This window comes from Emys orbicularis, chromosome 2, assembly GCF_028017835.1.
Source record: "Emys orbicularis isolate rEmyOrb1 chromosome 2, rEmyOrb1.hap1, whole genome shotgun sequence".
Lineage (NCBI taxonomy): Eukaryota > Metazoa > Chordata > Testudines > Emydidae > Emys > Emys orbicularis.
The window spans coordinates 285,325,943-285,341,754 of NC_088684.1; the positions used below are offsets into that span (position 1 = coordinate 285,325,943).

Below are 15,812 nucleotides of genomic sequence, written 5' to 3' on the forward strand. Positions count from 1 at the left end.
TGTGAGAGGACTACAAGATTAGGCTAATTAATTAGAACTAGAGAATTAGGAAAAATAAATTCCTACAGAAATACTTACTCAACATAGGTGTTCCATTCAGGAGCTGCAGGTGACTTAGACTTCTGAGGAGTCTCAAATATAGCCATGAAGACACAATTGGTTAAAATAGTGCACATAATAAACATAGTGAACCATGTAAGTAACAGGAGTTAAGGTAAAGAACATTATTGTATACTCAGAAAATATCACTAATACGCAAAGTGTTTTAACAGTTGTGGATTTAATATTTTATTCAAATTCTATGACATGCTTAATTTTATTTTGATGTTATTCATTTTAATTAATGTCACTTCATAATACACTATTATTAACATTATTTATAATACAGTAGCATCTAAGCAACAAAGATTGGGACTTCATTGCACTAGGCATTGCATGTAAAACTTAATAAAAAACAGATCCTGCCTCAAAGGGCTCAGAGTCTAAATAGAAAAGAATGACAATGAGTGGGGAAAGGGATGTATTTTTATCCTCATTTTACAAATGAGAAACTGAAGTGCAAAGAGATAAAGACCCCAGATCCACAAAGGTATTTAGATTTCAATGGAAGTTAGGAGCCTAAGTAGCTTTGTGGAACTGGGCCAAAATGACTTGCCCAGGGTGACACAGATAGTTGTGACAGGTGGGAATTGAATCCAGATGTCAATGTCCCAGGTCAGTGCCTTAGCCACAAGACCATCCTGCCTCACACAAAAACCATTTGTTCAAAAAGATACGTGTGGAAAATATATCACTGCTTGGCACTACTCTCCTTCTACCCTTCCTCTTCCCTCATATAATTTGTTATGCTCATTTTGTGGAGTCTCCATCTTAAATTGTATTATAAGCTCTCTAGGGCAGGAACCATGACTTTGTATGTGTCTGTACTGCATCTGGCTGGTGCCCTTGGGCACTAATGCAATAAAAGTAAAGGTAATAACAGTGACTTCCTCATGAAACTCTGAGGCATGTATTGCATTATGTCCTTTTTACAGATGAAGAAACAGAGCGGTTAAGTCACTCATCCAAGATCACAAAGAAAGAGCCAGGAACATAATCCAGGGAACTGATCCTGATATCACTGACACTGATTTTATAGTATAGTAACTATGGGTGTGAGCCTGAAAGCAGTGCCAGTGGTTTGCACTCCCACATACACAGGATCTACAAAAGCACTGAGCACAGCTCAGTGGCATCACTGGTGCAGATCCCCACTTGCAACTGGTGCAGAAAGCTAAGCAGATACAGTCACCACATCACAGATGTGCTCCATGTGCACCCAGCTCTGGAGGAGTGTGCAGAGGGCAGAAGGGGTGGGACACCACACTCCCTGTGGACATGCAATTCAGGAAGCAGGGCTGCATGCAGAAGATCTTCCCTCCTCAAATTCCTCTATGCCTACCAACTGCAAGTTTAGGAGCCATCCTTTCAGACAGGGACCTCCAGAGACCCAACAGCTGCACCAAAAGCACCATGGGCCTGTGTCATAACTATAAAGGGAAGGGTAACAGCTCTCCTGTGTACAGTACTATAAAATCCCTCCTGGCCAGAGACTCCAAAATCCTTTTACCTGTAAAGGGTTAAGAAGCTCGGGTAACCTGGCTGACACCTGACCCAAAGGACCAATAAGGGGACAAGATACTTTCAAATCTTGGGGGGGAAAGGCTTTTGTTTGTGCTTTTTGTTTAAGGGGTTCTTCGCTCTTGGGACTGAGAGGGACCAGACATCAATCCAGGTTCTCCACATCTTTCTAAACACGTCTCTCATATTTCAGACTTGTAAGTAAAAAGCCAGGCAAGGTGTCTTAGTTTTACTTTGTTTTCTCAACTTGTAAATGTACCTTTTACTAGAGTGTTTATCTTTGTTTGCTGTACTTTGAACCTAAGACAGAGGGGGGTCCTCTGAGCTCTTTAAGTTTGATTACCCTGTAAAGTTATTTTCCATACTGATTTTACAAAGATGATTTTTACCTTTTTCTTTAATTAAAAGCCTTCTTTTTAAGAACCTGATTGATTTCTCCTTGTTTTAAGATCCAAGGGGGTTTGGATCTGTATTCACCAGGAGTTGGTGAAAGGAAGGAGGGGGGGAAGGGTCAAATTCTCCTTGTTTTAAGATCCAAGGGGGTTTGGATCTGTTTTCACCAGGAGTTGGTGAAAGGAAGGAGGGGGGAAGGGTCAATTTCTCCTTGTTTAAGATCCAAGGAGTTTGGATCTGTATTCACCAGGGAATTGGTGAGAAGTTTCTAAAAGCTTCCCAGGGAAGGGAATGGTGGCAGCGGACCAGAACTAAGCTGGTAGTTAAGCTTAGAAGTCCTCATCCAGGCCCCCACACTTGTACCCTAAAGTTCAAAGTGGGGATACAGCCTTGACATGGTGGTAGGGGTGGGATCGTTTTAAACCCAAAAGCCAGTAAGATTTTTTTTCCCTTCTAGCTGCTTGGAAAGCAGAGCTGAAAGTAGATGCATATCTTATCTCTCCTTGCCTGAAGGCAGAGGTGTTAAGTTTTTTTAACAAGAGCCTTTGTTAAGAGAAGGGTTCAAAGTGAGCAAACTTTGACTAGTAAAAGGAAGTTACAAGCTGAATTGTTTTTTTTTTCTTTTTACATCCTCATGAGTAGCTAGTTAGAAAGTCTCTGTTAACTCAGCAGCAGCCAGAGCTGAGTACATCCCAGTTTCAGTCAACTGCAGAGGGGTGTGACCCAGCACAAGAAAACAGGAAAATGACTACCAAAGAAGTAGCTAACAAAATAGAACTGGCCAAACTAGAAGCAGAAGAAAATGAAAGAAAACATCAGAGACTGCTTCAAATTAAAAAACTTGAAACAGAGCAGAATGAAAGAGAAGAAAAAGCCAAAGAGGAGGCCCACAAAAGAGAGATGGAGCTGGAAAAAGCCAAAGAGGAGGCGAGAGAAAAAGAAAGGAAGCATGAACTGGAAGTAGCAAGGGCTAAGCAGGATGCATCAGACCATCCTAGCAACTCCTCTCCAGGTACCACTTCCCATCCCAGAAAATTCCCCACCTACAAGGCAGGCGATGATACTGAGGCCTTCTTAGAAAATTTTGAAAGGGCCTGCCTTGGATACAGCATCACTCCAACCCAGTACATGGTAGAGCTGAGGCTGCAGCTCAGTGGACCCTTAGCAGAGGTGGCGGCTGAAATGCCTAAGGAACACATGAACAGTTATGAACTTTTTAAAAACAAGGCCAGACTCAGAATGGGGCTAACACCCGAGCATGCCCGTCGGCGGTTCAGAGCCCTAAGGTGGAAACCAGATGTGTCATTTACCCGGCATGCCTACCACATTGACAAAAATTGTGATGCCTGGGTATCAGGAGCAAATGTTAAATCTCTGGAAGATCTGCTTTCCCTAGTAAAAATGGAGCAGTTTTTAGAGGGTGTTCCTGAGGAAATAGAAAGGTACATCCTAGATAGGAAGCCCAAAACTGTAACCGAGGCGGGGGAGATTGGAGCCAAATGGGTGGAGGTGGCAGAAAAGAAAAAAACCAGTAGCAGTTGGAGCGAATACCAGAAGGGGCAAGCCGAAACAAAACCTTACCACCGGGGACAACCCAAGGCCCCACCCACATCCCAAGGGAAACCCCAGACGCCTTCTTACCCCACCCCACCAGTCTCCACCAACCAACATCGCCCCGGTGATACCTTAGCAGGGCGATGTTTTAAATGTAATGAACTGGGACATATAAAGGCTCACTGCCCCAAGAACCCCAACCGATTACAGTTTATTACACCACAATCACACCAAAGATCCCCAGACCCAGATGCCTCTCTCATACCCTCGGAGCAAAGGGAAACCTTGAGAGTGGGCGGAAAGAAGGTTTTGCAGTCTATGACAATTATCCCATCCCCATGCTGCTGGGGGAAGACTTGGCCAACCATGTGAAGCTAGCCAAGAGGGTGGGAATAGTCACCCGCAGCCAGGCTAAGCAAGCTTTCACCCCCATCCCTGTTCCTGAGCCGTCCACCAGGGCCCCGTCTGTGTTACCGGAGACCCAAACAAAGGTGGTGGAACCGGATCCCCTGCCAACGACTGCAACAGCCGTAGTGGATCCAATCCCAGAGACCCAGCCAAAGCCAGTCCCAGAACCGGAACTGGCAACGCAACCAGCACCAGAACCATTGCCAGCACTGAGTCCAGCGCTTGCAAACCCGTCTACAACTCCAATGCCAGAGGGCACCAGCGAGCCTGAACTGGTGGAAGCAGCAGATAACCCTACCCAAGAGGCTCAGCCAGAGCCTGAAATACCACATAGTGCACCAGCGGACAGTGGTTCACAGTCAATGGAAACAGCCCCAGCACCTGCATCGCTTCCAGAGGGACCAAGCCCCAGTCCACAGTCCAAGGAGGAACTGATGTCTCCAGCATCAAGGGAACAGTTCCAGGCCGAGCAGGAAGCAGATGACAGCCTTCAGAAAGCTTGGGCGGCGGCACGGAGCACCCCACCGCCTCTCAGCTCTTCTAACCGATCCCGGTTTGTTGTAGAACAAGGACTTTTATACAAGGAGACTCTTTCTGGTGGGCACCAGGAAGACTGGCATCCTCAAAGACAGTTGGTAGTTCCCACTAAGTATCGGGTAAAGCTCTTGAGCTTAGCCCATGATCATCCCAGTGGCCATTCTGGGGTAAACAGAACCAAAGACCGGTTGGGGAAGTCCTTCCACTGGGAGGGAATGGGCAAGGACGTTGCTAATTATGTCCGGTCTTGTGAGGTGTGCCAACGAGTGGGAAAGCCCCAAGACCAGGTTAAAGCCCCTCTCCAGCCACTACCCATAATTGAGGTTCCATTTCAGCGAGTAGCTGTGGATATTCTGGGTCCTTTCCCAAAGAAGACACCCAGAGGAAAGCAGTACGTACTGACTTTCATGGATTTTGCTACCCGATGGCTGGAAGCTGTACCTTTAAGCAACACCAGGGCTAAAAGTGTGTGCCAGGCATTAGCAGACATTTTTGCCAGGATAGGGTGGCCCTCCGACATCCTTACAGATTCAGGAACTAATTTCCTGGCAGGAACCATGAAAAACCTGTGGGAAGCTCATGGGGTGAATCACTTGGTTGCCACCCCTCATCACCATCAAACCAATGGTCTGGTGGAGAGGTTTAATGGATCTTTGGGGGCCATGATACGTACATTCGTAAATGAACACTCCAATGATTGGGACCTAGTGTTGCAGCAGTTGCTTTTTGCCTACAGGGCTGTACCACATCCCAGTTTAGGGTTTTCACCATTTGAACTTGTGTATGGCCGTGAGGTTAAGGGGCCATTACAGTTGGTGAAGCAGCAATGGGAGGGGTTTACGCCTTCTCCAGGAACTAACATTCTAGACTTTGTAAGCAACCTACAAAGCACCCTCCGACACTCTTTAGCCCTTGCTAAAGAAAACCTAAAGGATGCTCAGGAAGAGCAAAAGGCCTGGTATGATAAACATTCCAGAGAACGGTCCTTCAAAGTAGGAGATCAAGTCATGGTCTTAAAGGTGCTCCAGGCCCATAAAATGGAAGCGTCGTGGGAAGGACCATTCACGGTCCAGGAGCGCCTAGGAGCTGTTAACTATCTCATAGCCTCCCCCACCTCCAACATAAAGCCTAAGGTATACCATGTTAATTCTCTTAAACCCTTTTATTCCAGAGAATTAAACGTTTGCCAGTTTACAGCCCAGGAAACAGATGACGCGGAGTGGCCTGAAGGTGTCTACTACGAAGGAAAAAGAAATGGTGGCGTGGAAGAGGTGAACCTCTCCACGACCCTTGGACGTCTGCAGCGACAGCAGATCAAGGAGCTGTGCACAAGCTTTGCACCGATTTTCTCAGCCACTCCAGGACGGACCGAACGGGCATACCACTCCATTGACACAGGTAATGCTCACCCAATTAGAACCCCACACTACCGGGAGTCACCTCATGCCCAAACTGCTATACAAAGGGAGATCCAGGACATGCTACAGATGGGTATAATCCGCCCCTCTAACAGTGCATGGGCATCTCCAGTGGTTCTAGTTCCCAAACCAGATGGGGAAATACGCTTTTGCGTGGACTACCGTAAGCTAAATGCTGTAACTCGTCCTGACAACTATCCAATGCCACACACAGATGAGCTATTGGAAAAATTGGGACATGCCCAATTCATCTCTACTTTAGACTTAACAAAAGGGTACTGGCAAGTACCACTAGATGAACCCGCTAAGGAAAGGTCAGCCTTCGTCACCCAGGCAGGGGTGTATGAATTCAATGTACTCCCTTTCGGGTTGCGAAATGCACCCGCCACCTTCCAAAGACTTGTAGATGGTCTCCTAGCGGGATTGGGAGAATCTGCAGTTGCCTACCTCGATGATGTGGCCATTTTTTCTGATTCATGGACAGAACACCTGGAGCACCTGGAAAAAGTCTTCGAGCGCATCCGGCAGGCAGGACTAACTGTTAAGGCTAAAAAGTGTCAAATAGGCCAAAACAGAGTGACGTACCTGGGGCACCAGGTGGGTCAAGGAACTATAAATCCCCTACAGGCCAAAGTGGATGCTATCCAAAAGTGGCCGGTTCCAAAGTCAAAGAAACAGGTTCAATCCTTCTTAGGCTTGGCCGGATATTATAGGCGATTTGTACCACACTACAGCCAAATCGCCGCCCCGCTGACAGACCTAACCAGAAAGAAACAGCCAAATGCAGTTCAGTGGACTGATGAGTGTCAAAAGGCCTTTAACCAGCTTAAGGCAACACTCATGTCTGACCCTGTGCTAAGGGCCCCAGACTTTGACAAACCGTTCCTAGTAACCACAGATGCGTCCGAGCGAGGCGTGGGATCAGTTTTAATGCAGGAAGGACCGGATCAAGAATTCCATCCTGTCGTGTTTCTCAGCAAGAAACTGTCTGAGAGGGAAAGCCACTGGTCAATCAGCGAAAAGGAATGCTACGCCATTGTGTACGCGCTGGAAAAGCTACGCCCATATGTTTGGGGACGGCGTTTCCAACTACAAACAGACCATGCTGCGCTACAGTAGCTTCATACCGCCAAGGGAAATAACAAAAAACTTCTTCGGTGGAGTTTAGCTCTCCAAGATTTTGATTTTGAAATACAACACATTTCGGGAGCTTCTAACAAAGTGGCTGATGCACTCTCCCGGGAAAGTTTCCCAGAGTTAACTGGTTAACAATTGTTCTTGGAATGAAACATATTGTTAGTTTTTATATAATCAGTAGTATGTCTAAAGGTACATGTGTCTTATTAACTCTGTTTTCTCCTAGAGCTCCAGGAAAAAATCACAGCCAGTGTAGAACCGAACGTCCAACACTATCTGTGATTTGGGGGGCGTGTCATAACTATAAAGGGAAGGGTAACAGCTCTCCTGTGTACAGTACTATAAAATCCCTCCTGGCCAGAGATTCCAAAATCCTTTTACCTGTAAAGGGTTAAGAAGCTCGGGTAACCTGGCTGACACCTGACCCAAAGGACCAATAAGGGGACAAGATACTTTCAAATCTTGGGGGGGGGAAAGGCTTTTGTTTGTGCTTTTTGTTTAAGGGGTTCTTCGCTCTTGGGACTGAGAGGGACCAGACATCAATCCAGGTTCTCCCCATCTTTCTAAACAAGTCTCTCATATTTCAGACTTGTAAGTAAAAAGCCAGGCAAGGTGTCTTAGTTTTACTTTGTTTTCTCAACTTGTAAATGTACCTTTTACTAGAGTGTTTATCTTTGTTTGCTGTACTTTAAACCTAAGACAGAGGGGGGTCCTCTGAGCTCTTTAAGTTTGATTACCCTGTAAAGTTATTTTCCATACTGATTTTACAGAGATGATTTTTACCTTTTTCTTTAATTAAAAGCCTTCTTTTTAAGAACCTGATTGATTTCTCCTTGTTTTAAGATCCAAGGGGGTTTGGATCTGTATTCACCAGGAGTTGGTGAAAGGAAGGAGGGGGGAAGGGTCAATTTCTCCTTGTTTAAGATCCAAGGAGTTTGGATCTGTATTCACCAGGGAATTGGTGAGAAGTTTCTAAAAGCTTCCCAGGGAAGGGAATGGTGGCAGCGGACCAGAACTAAGCTGGTAGTTAAGCTTAAAAGTCCTCATGCAGGCCCCCACACTTGTACCCTAAAGTTCAAAGTGGGGATACAGCCTTGACAGCCTGAACACGGACAGCCCTGCTGGAGAAGGGGCATGTCTGAACTAGGCTTGCCAGCCCATGCGACCACACTTCAGCATGGTGGAGAGGTGATCCTAGACAAAAATCACCCTCCCTGTACCGTTGCAGAGCCATATGCAGCACCTCTCCATCAGAGCCTGTCCCCTGCTACTAGGATGGGCTTTGGATTACAGAACATACTTCTCCTCAGGGTGCTCATAACACCTTTGCAGGGCTCCATGTATTTGGTCTAAGTATCACTGTGGTACTCCAGTGTAACTTCACAGTGTAAAACTGGTGAAATACTCTAGTGAACCAAGCACATTGACTTTAATGACATTACTCCCAACTTACACAGGTATAGTGAGATCAGAATCGGGCCCTCGGTTACCTGGTTTCCAAGGCCATCCTTCCTCTGTACAGATCTATCCCTATACTTTCCAGTTTCATATACTAATAATAGTCATTTCTAAAATCATTCAAAATTATCCGTGAGCTATCCGGAGCACATGTATTATTGCTTTTTAATTATTGCTTTTATAAAAAGGCTAGAGCTAGCATATGGTCTAAAATATAACAAGCACAGTATAACACCCATTATCTTGTATAATTATTAAAAAAATAGAATGAGTAAAGCCAACTGAAAGGATATTTGTGTACCAAAATTTTAATCACTGCTCTTCTGACCGGATGAAAAGGGCTAAGTATACACAAGGCACCTGTGGCAGTAAATCGGAAGATTGTTTTTCCTTTGTTCAGTACCATAAATGTCTTTAAAGAAAACAAAAACATGAGAGATAATATGAAATAAATTAAACTTTTACAGAAATTGAATTGAGGATGTTAATGGTTTGTATTTGTGGCCAGAGCTGCAGATTATAGGTAAAAGTTTGATGTCTGGACTTGCACTTTGTTTAAACTGAAAGACTTTTTTTTGTAATTCTTGTCTATTCCTTTTGATTTATTATATGTTTATACCACACAATTTTCAACGGATCAATAAGAAATATTGTGTACTATGGAGAACACATTACATGTCCTTTTTTTCCCAAGGAAAATTTAGGCTATTAATTAATCAGTTGGAAGTTCTCAGTAGGAAACTTCCTTCTTTAGCCCTGATCTTAAAAAGAATTTGCAAAGAAATCATTTTACTCATGTCAGTATTCCCATTAACATAAATGGGACAACTCATGTGAGAGTCAATTTACATACATCTGTAAGCATTTGCAGGATCAGGGCCTTTATTTACTGAACCACTTTCTCAGAATTCACTAATATTGACATTAGAACTCGTCCAGAATTTTTCAGTAAAAGTTTTTCATCAAAAAATACTGATTTGTCAGACCTGAAACTTTTCCCACAAAAGAGATGGTTTTGCTGACATTTTAACTGGGAAGGTTTCTCAGGTCCAGGGTAGAATTTCTGAAAAACCAGGGACCCTGGAATTTCCGCTAAAAACTGGAAAAGGGGAGTGTCCTAACAACTGGGATATACGGTCAGTCGCTCTTCTTCCCTTTCTCAATTTCTCCAGTTGGAGCTCTTCCACTTTGAATAAATAACTAAATATTCTTTGGACCAGAGAGAGACCGACTCTATTGCTCAGTTGTTTTGGAACTCACCTGGGCATATGGGAGACCTGGGTTCAGTCCCTGTGCCAATGAATATTGAATTATTTATACAAGATGTAACAACTGCAACAGGAAAGACTTGGAAAAACCCATCCCATTAGCCTGGGGGATAGGGCTCGAACCAGAGTGTGGGAGACGTGGGTTCAAGTCTAAGAATTTCAGGTTTATTTTAAAGACTAAAATATATTCTATAGAAAACATTGTTGAAGAACTGGTGGTTCTGTAAATATATATATATTTATTTTCTGTATTTCCTTATTAAAATTTGTAACATAGGAAATAGACTGTATTAAGTGAATCTGACTATCAGCAGCCTTTAGAGAGAGGCTACATGTAATGTATCAGGGGGTAGCCGTGTTAGTCTGTATCTACAAAAACAACAAGGAGTCTGGTGGCACCTTAAAGACTAACAGATTTATTTGGGCATAAGCTTTCGTGGGTAAAAACCTCACTTCTTCGCATGCATAGAGTGAAAGTTACAGATACAGGCATTATATACTGACACATGGAGAGCAGGGAGTTACTTCGCAAGTGGAGAACCAGTGATGACAGGGCCAATTCAATCAGGGTGGATGTAGTCCTCTCCCAATAATGGATGAGGAGGTGTCAATTCCAGGAGAGGAAAAGCTGCTTCTGTAATGAGCCAGCCACTCCCAGTCCCTATTCAAGCCCAGATTAATGGTGTTAAATTTGCAAATGAATTTTAGTTCTGCTGTTTCTCTTTGAAGTCTGTTTCTGAAGTTTTTTTGTTCAATGATAGTGACTTTTAAATCTGTAATAGAATGACCAGGGAGATTGAAGTGTTCACTTACTGGCTTATGTATGTTACCATTCCTGATGTCCGATTTGTGTCCATTTATTCTTTTGCGGAGGGACTGTCCGGTTTGGCCAATGTACATGGCAGAGGGGCATTGCTGGCACATGATGGCATATATAACATTAGTGGATGTGCAGGTGAATGAGCCCTTGATGGTGTGGCTGATGTGGTTGGGTCCTCTGATGGTGTCGCCAGAGTAGATATGGGGACAGAGTAGGCAACGAAGTTTGCTACAGGGATTGGTTCATGGGTTGGTGTTTCTGTGGTGTGGTGCGTAGTTGCTGGTGAGTATTTGCTTCAGGTTGGGGGGTTGTCTGTAAGCGAGGACTGGCCTGCCTCCCAAGGTCTGTGAGAGTGAAGGATCATTTTCCAGGATAGGTTGTAGATCGTGGATAATGCGCTGGAGAGGTTTTAGCTGGGGGCTGTATGTGATGGCCAGTGGTGTTCTGTTATTGTCCTTGTTGGGCCTGTCCTGTAGTAGGTGATTTCTGGGTACCCGTCTTGCTCTGTCAATCTGTTTCCTCACTTCCCCAGGTGGGTATTGTAGTTTTACGAATGCTTGATAAAGATCTTGTAGGTGTTTGTCTCTGTCTGAGGGGTTGGAGCAAATTCGGTTGTATCTTAAGGCTTGGCTGTAGACAATGGATCGTGTGATGTGTCTTGGATGGAAGCTGGAGGCATGTAGGTACGTATAGCGGTCAGTAGGTTTCCGGTATAGGGTGGTGTTTATGTGACCATCACTTATTTGCACTGTAGTGTCCAGGAAGTGGATCTCTTGTGTGGACTGGTCCAGGCTGAGGTTGATGGTGGGGTGGAAATTGTTGAAGTCCAGGTGGAATTCTTCAAGGGCCTCCTTTCCATGGGTCAGTATATAATGCCTGCATCTGTAACTTTCACTCTATGCATCCGAAGAAGTGAGGTTTTTACCCACGAAAGCTTATGCCCAAATAAATCTGTTAGTCTTTAAGGTGCCACCAGACTCCTTGTTGTTTTTGTAGATACAGACTAACACGGCTACCCCCTGATACTTGACACCATGCAAGGCACTAAATTTAGCCGTATGGAGTGGAAATCCATCAACCTCAACAAAAAACTTGCACGGATACAGACAGATATCATCTTCCTCTCCAAATGCAAACAGATGGACATCATACCAAATGGACTGAAGGTAAAAAATCCATTGCAATCAACATACTACACTGACTATGGTGAGCGACTGTGCCACACACTCTCAAAGAAACTGAGGAACCACCTGATCAGCATCCTGTACAGCAGACAGGAGAAGATCAAGAATGAGCTCTCAGAACTGGAGACTCTCATACAATACCAACCTTCCACACAAACTTCCACGTGGCTGGACTTTACAAAAATGAGACAAGCCATTTACAATGCACACTTCACTTCTCTACAGAGGAAAAAGGACAGTAAGCTATCTAAACTCCTACCTGCCACAGGGGGCTACAACAGTGGTACCCTCAACTCATCTAACAACATTGTCAATCTTTCCAACCACACACTTAGCCCAGCAGAAGAGTCTGTCCTATCTCGGGGACTCTCTTTCTGTCACACCATCCCCACGAACATGATACAGTTCTGCGGTGATCTGGAAGCCTACTTTCATCATCTCCGACTCAAGGAATATTTTCAACGCACCACTGAACAGTGCACTGACCCACAGGAACCCTCCTACCAACACTACAAGAAGAAGAACGCTGCGTGGACTCCTCCTGACGGTCAAAATGACAGACTGGACCTCTACATAGAGTGCTTCCGCAGACGTGCACAGGCTGAAATTGTGGACAAACAACATCACTTGTCCCATAACCTCAGCCGTACAGAACGCAATGCCATCCACAGCCTCAGAAACAATTCTGACATTATCATCAATGTCAGATGATTTAGTTGGGAATTGGTCCTGCTTGGAGCAGGGGGTTGGACTAGATGACCTTCTGAGGTCCCTTCCAACCCTGATATTCTATGATTCTATGATCAAAGGGGCTGACAAAGGAGGTGCTGTAGTCATAATGAACAGGTCGGATTATGAACAGGAGGCTGCCAGGCAACTCTCCAAGACCACATTCTACAGGCCACTATCCTCTGATCCCACTGAGGAATACCAAAAGAAACTACACCATCTGCTCAAGAAATTCCCAGCTACAGTACGGGAACAAATCTACATGGACACACCCCCAGAACCCCGACCAGGCGTATTCTATCTGCTACCCAAGATCCATAAACCCGGAAACCCTGGATGCCCCATCATCTCAGGCATTGGCACTCTTACAGCAGGATTATCTGGCTATTTGGACTCTCTCCTCAGACCCTACGCTACCAGGACTCCCAGCTATCTTCGAGACACCACCGACTTCCTGAGGAAACTACAATGCATTGGTGTTCTTCCTGAAAACACCATCCTGGCCACCATGGATGTAGAAGCACTTTACACCAATATTCCACATGAGGATGGACTACAAGCTGTCAGGAACAGTATCCCTGATGAGGCCACAGCAGGTCTGGTGGCTGAGCTTTGTGACTTTGTCCTCACCCACAACCACTTCAGATTTGGGGACAACTTATACCTTCAAGTCAGTGGCACTGCTATGGATACCCGCATGGCCCCACAGTATGCCAACATTTTTATGGCTGACTTAGAACAACGCTTCCTCAGCTCTCGTCCCCTAGTGCCCCTCCTCGACTTGCGCTACATTGATGACATCTTCATCATATGGACCCACGGAAAGGAGGCCCTTGAAGAATTCCACCTGGACTTCAACAATTTCCACCCCACCATCAACCTCAGCCTGGACCAGTCCACACAAAAGATCCACTTCCTGGACACTACAGTGCAAATAAGTGATGGTCACATAAACACCACCCTATACCGGAAACCTACTGACCGCTATACGTACCTACATGCCTCCAGCTTCCATCCAAGACACATCACACGATCCATTGTCTACAGCCAAGCCTTAAGATACAACCGAATTTGCTCCAACCCCTCAGACAGAGACAAACACCTACAAGATCTTTATCAAGCATTCGTAAAACTACAATACCCACCTGGGGAAGTGAGGAAACAGATTGACAGAGCAAGACGGGTACCCAGAAATCACCTACTACAGGACAGGCCCAACAAGGACAATAACAGAACACCACTGGCCATCACATACAGCCCCCAGCTAAAACCTCTCCAGCGCATTATCCACGATCTACAACCTATCCTGGAAAATGATCCTTCACTCTCACAGACCTTGGGAGGCAGGCCAGTCCTCGCTTACAGACAACCCCCCAACCTGAAGCAAATACTCACCAGCAACTACGCACCACACCACAGAAACACCAACCCATGAACCAATCCCTGTAGCAAACTTCGTTGCCTACTCTGTCCCCATATCTACTCTGGCGACACCATCAGAGGACCCAACCACATCAGCCACACCATCAAGGGCTCATTCACCTGCACATCCACTAATGTTATATATGCCATCATGTGCCAGCAATGCCCCTCTGCCATGTACATTGGCCAAACCGGACAGTCCCTCCGCAAAAGAATAAATGGACACAAATCGGACATCAGGAATGGTAACATACATAAGCCAGTAAGTGAACACTTCAATCTCCCTGGTCATTCTATTACAGATTTAAAAGTCACTATCATTGAACAAAAAAACTTCAGAAACAGACTTCAAAGAGAAACAGCAGAACTAAAATTCATTTGCAAATTTAACACCATTAATCTGAATTGGGACTGGGAGTGGCTGGCTCATTACAGAAGCAGCTTTTCCTCTCCTGGAATTGACACTTCCTCATCCATTATTGGGAGTGGTCTACATCCACCCTGATTGAATTGGCCCTGTCATCACTGGTTCTCCACTTGCGAAGTAATTCCCTGCTCTCCTTGTGTCAGTATATAATGCCTGTATCTGTAACTTTCACTCTATGCATGCGAAGAAGTGAGGTTTTTACCCACGAAAGCTTATGCCCAAATAAATCTGTTAGTCTTTAAGGTGCCACCAGACTCCTTGTTGTACATGTAATATAGTGTCTTTGATCAGCCTACACATAGGTCTAGTAGGCTGGAAGATACTTTAGATAAACCAATAACTCAGTTTTCTGTCATCATGTAGTAACAGATTTTTATATTGTGTCCAATGTTATATTCAGTGTGGGTGAAATTCATCTTTGTGGAGAGGGCTAATATACACCACCAAAGTCTCACTTGAGCCCTATTTGGATAGCTTAAGCAGAAAATAAGTGGTGCATATGCCTCGTGCTGATAAATTTCATTCTGTTTGATTAGTAGATTGTAAAGTTAAGGTTTTATTACATTATCACTTAGTACTCCAAGTATGCTAGGTACCTGTTTTATTATAACCTGATTTAATATAGCTGTCTTAATATAATAATTCAAAGGAAGCACTGCCAAATTTAGCTTTCTGACCCCTAAACCAGAAAAGGCTCTCTACTGATAACTGGTCAAGGAGGCATAAAAATCATAGCCCTCAGCATAAGCATTTCTTCTCTGCACATCTTAATTAAGCAAAGTTAAAACAACAAACTTTTTGGATGGCTCTAACCTTGTGATCACTGTAGTAAGGGTCAAGATCCTCCAGTGGTTCCCCAATGAGCTCCTGAGGGGGATTTCCATAGAGAGCAGGCAGCTTCTGGAAAGCCTTCAAGTCAAGCTGGGGCCGAGGTTTCTCTTCAGGCTTCTGACCTTTGCATTCCTTCTTGGCAGCGATTCGCTTCTCAATAGCAGCCAAGGATTCACGCGTGAACTTGCAGAAATTGTTAGAACATGGTAGTGAGAAGTCAGCCATCTTTTCCTCCTTTTCCTCCTGTTACAGATTGTATCCCTAGTAGCGGAAACAGCTAACAAGAGGTATCAACGTAAGTGACTACCTAAAACCTGTCAAATACAACCAACCACAGTTGGCTTTGCAGTTGTCTTATAACTGCACCTGCTTTGGTAGCTGTCAATCTCCTAGGCAAACAAAACAAAACAAAACAACCACCACCAACCAGAACTTGCATTACTTATTAAATGAGATGTCTTATGTGACAAAGTTAGGCTGGACAGCTGTAAGAGAGTGGTGGATGTCAGATATTTTAGCCTTTTTCCATGTAAACTAACAAGAGTTTATCTCGGGTCAATCGGGGGTTTCTGGAGACCAATTAAGGGCTGCCTGAGACCTTTACAA

At 44.7% G+C, this 15,812-nt stretch overlaps 1 protein-coding gene across 3 annotated transcripts in view; it reads right to left on the minus strand.

Moving 5' to 3' along the window:
• Positions 1–15,431, minus strand: part of LOC135873561 (sodium channel protein type 5 subunit alpha-like) — a 101,651-nt gene extending 86,220 nt beyond the window's left edge. For 2 of the 3 annotated variants that reach the window (XM_065398166.1, XM_065398164.1), the window contains exons 1-3: positions 15,189–15,431; positions 8,819–8,937; positions 79–195 (exon numbers count right to left, since the gene is read on the minus strand). In XM_065398166.1, the coding sequence (XP_065254238.1) occupies positions 79–195; positions 8,819–8,937; positions 15,189–15,431 (479 nt within the window). Of the gene's footprint in view, positions 1–78; positions 200–8,816; positions 8,938–15,188 lie in introns of all 3 variants that reach the window. The other variant, XM_065398163.1, reaches the window with a different exon arrangement.
• Positions 15,432–15,812: the final 381 nt, after the last annotated feature.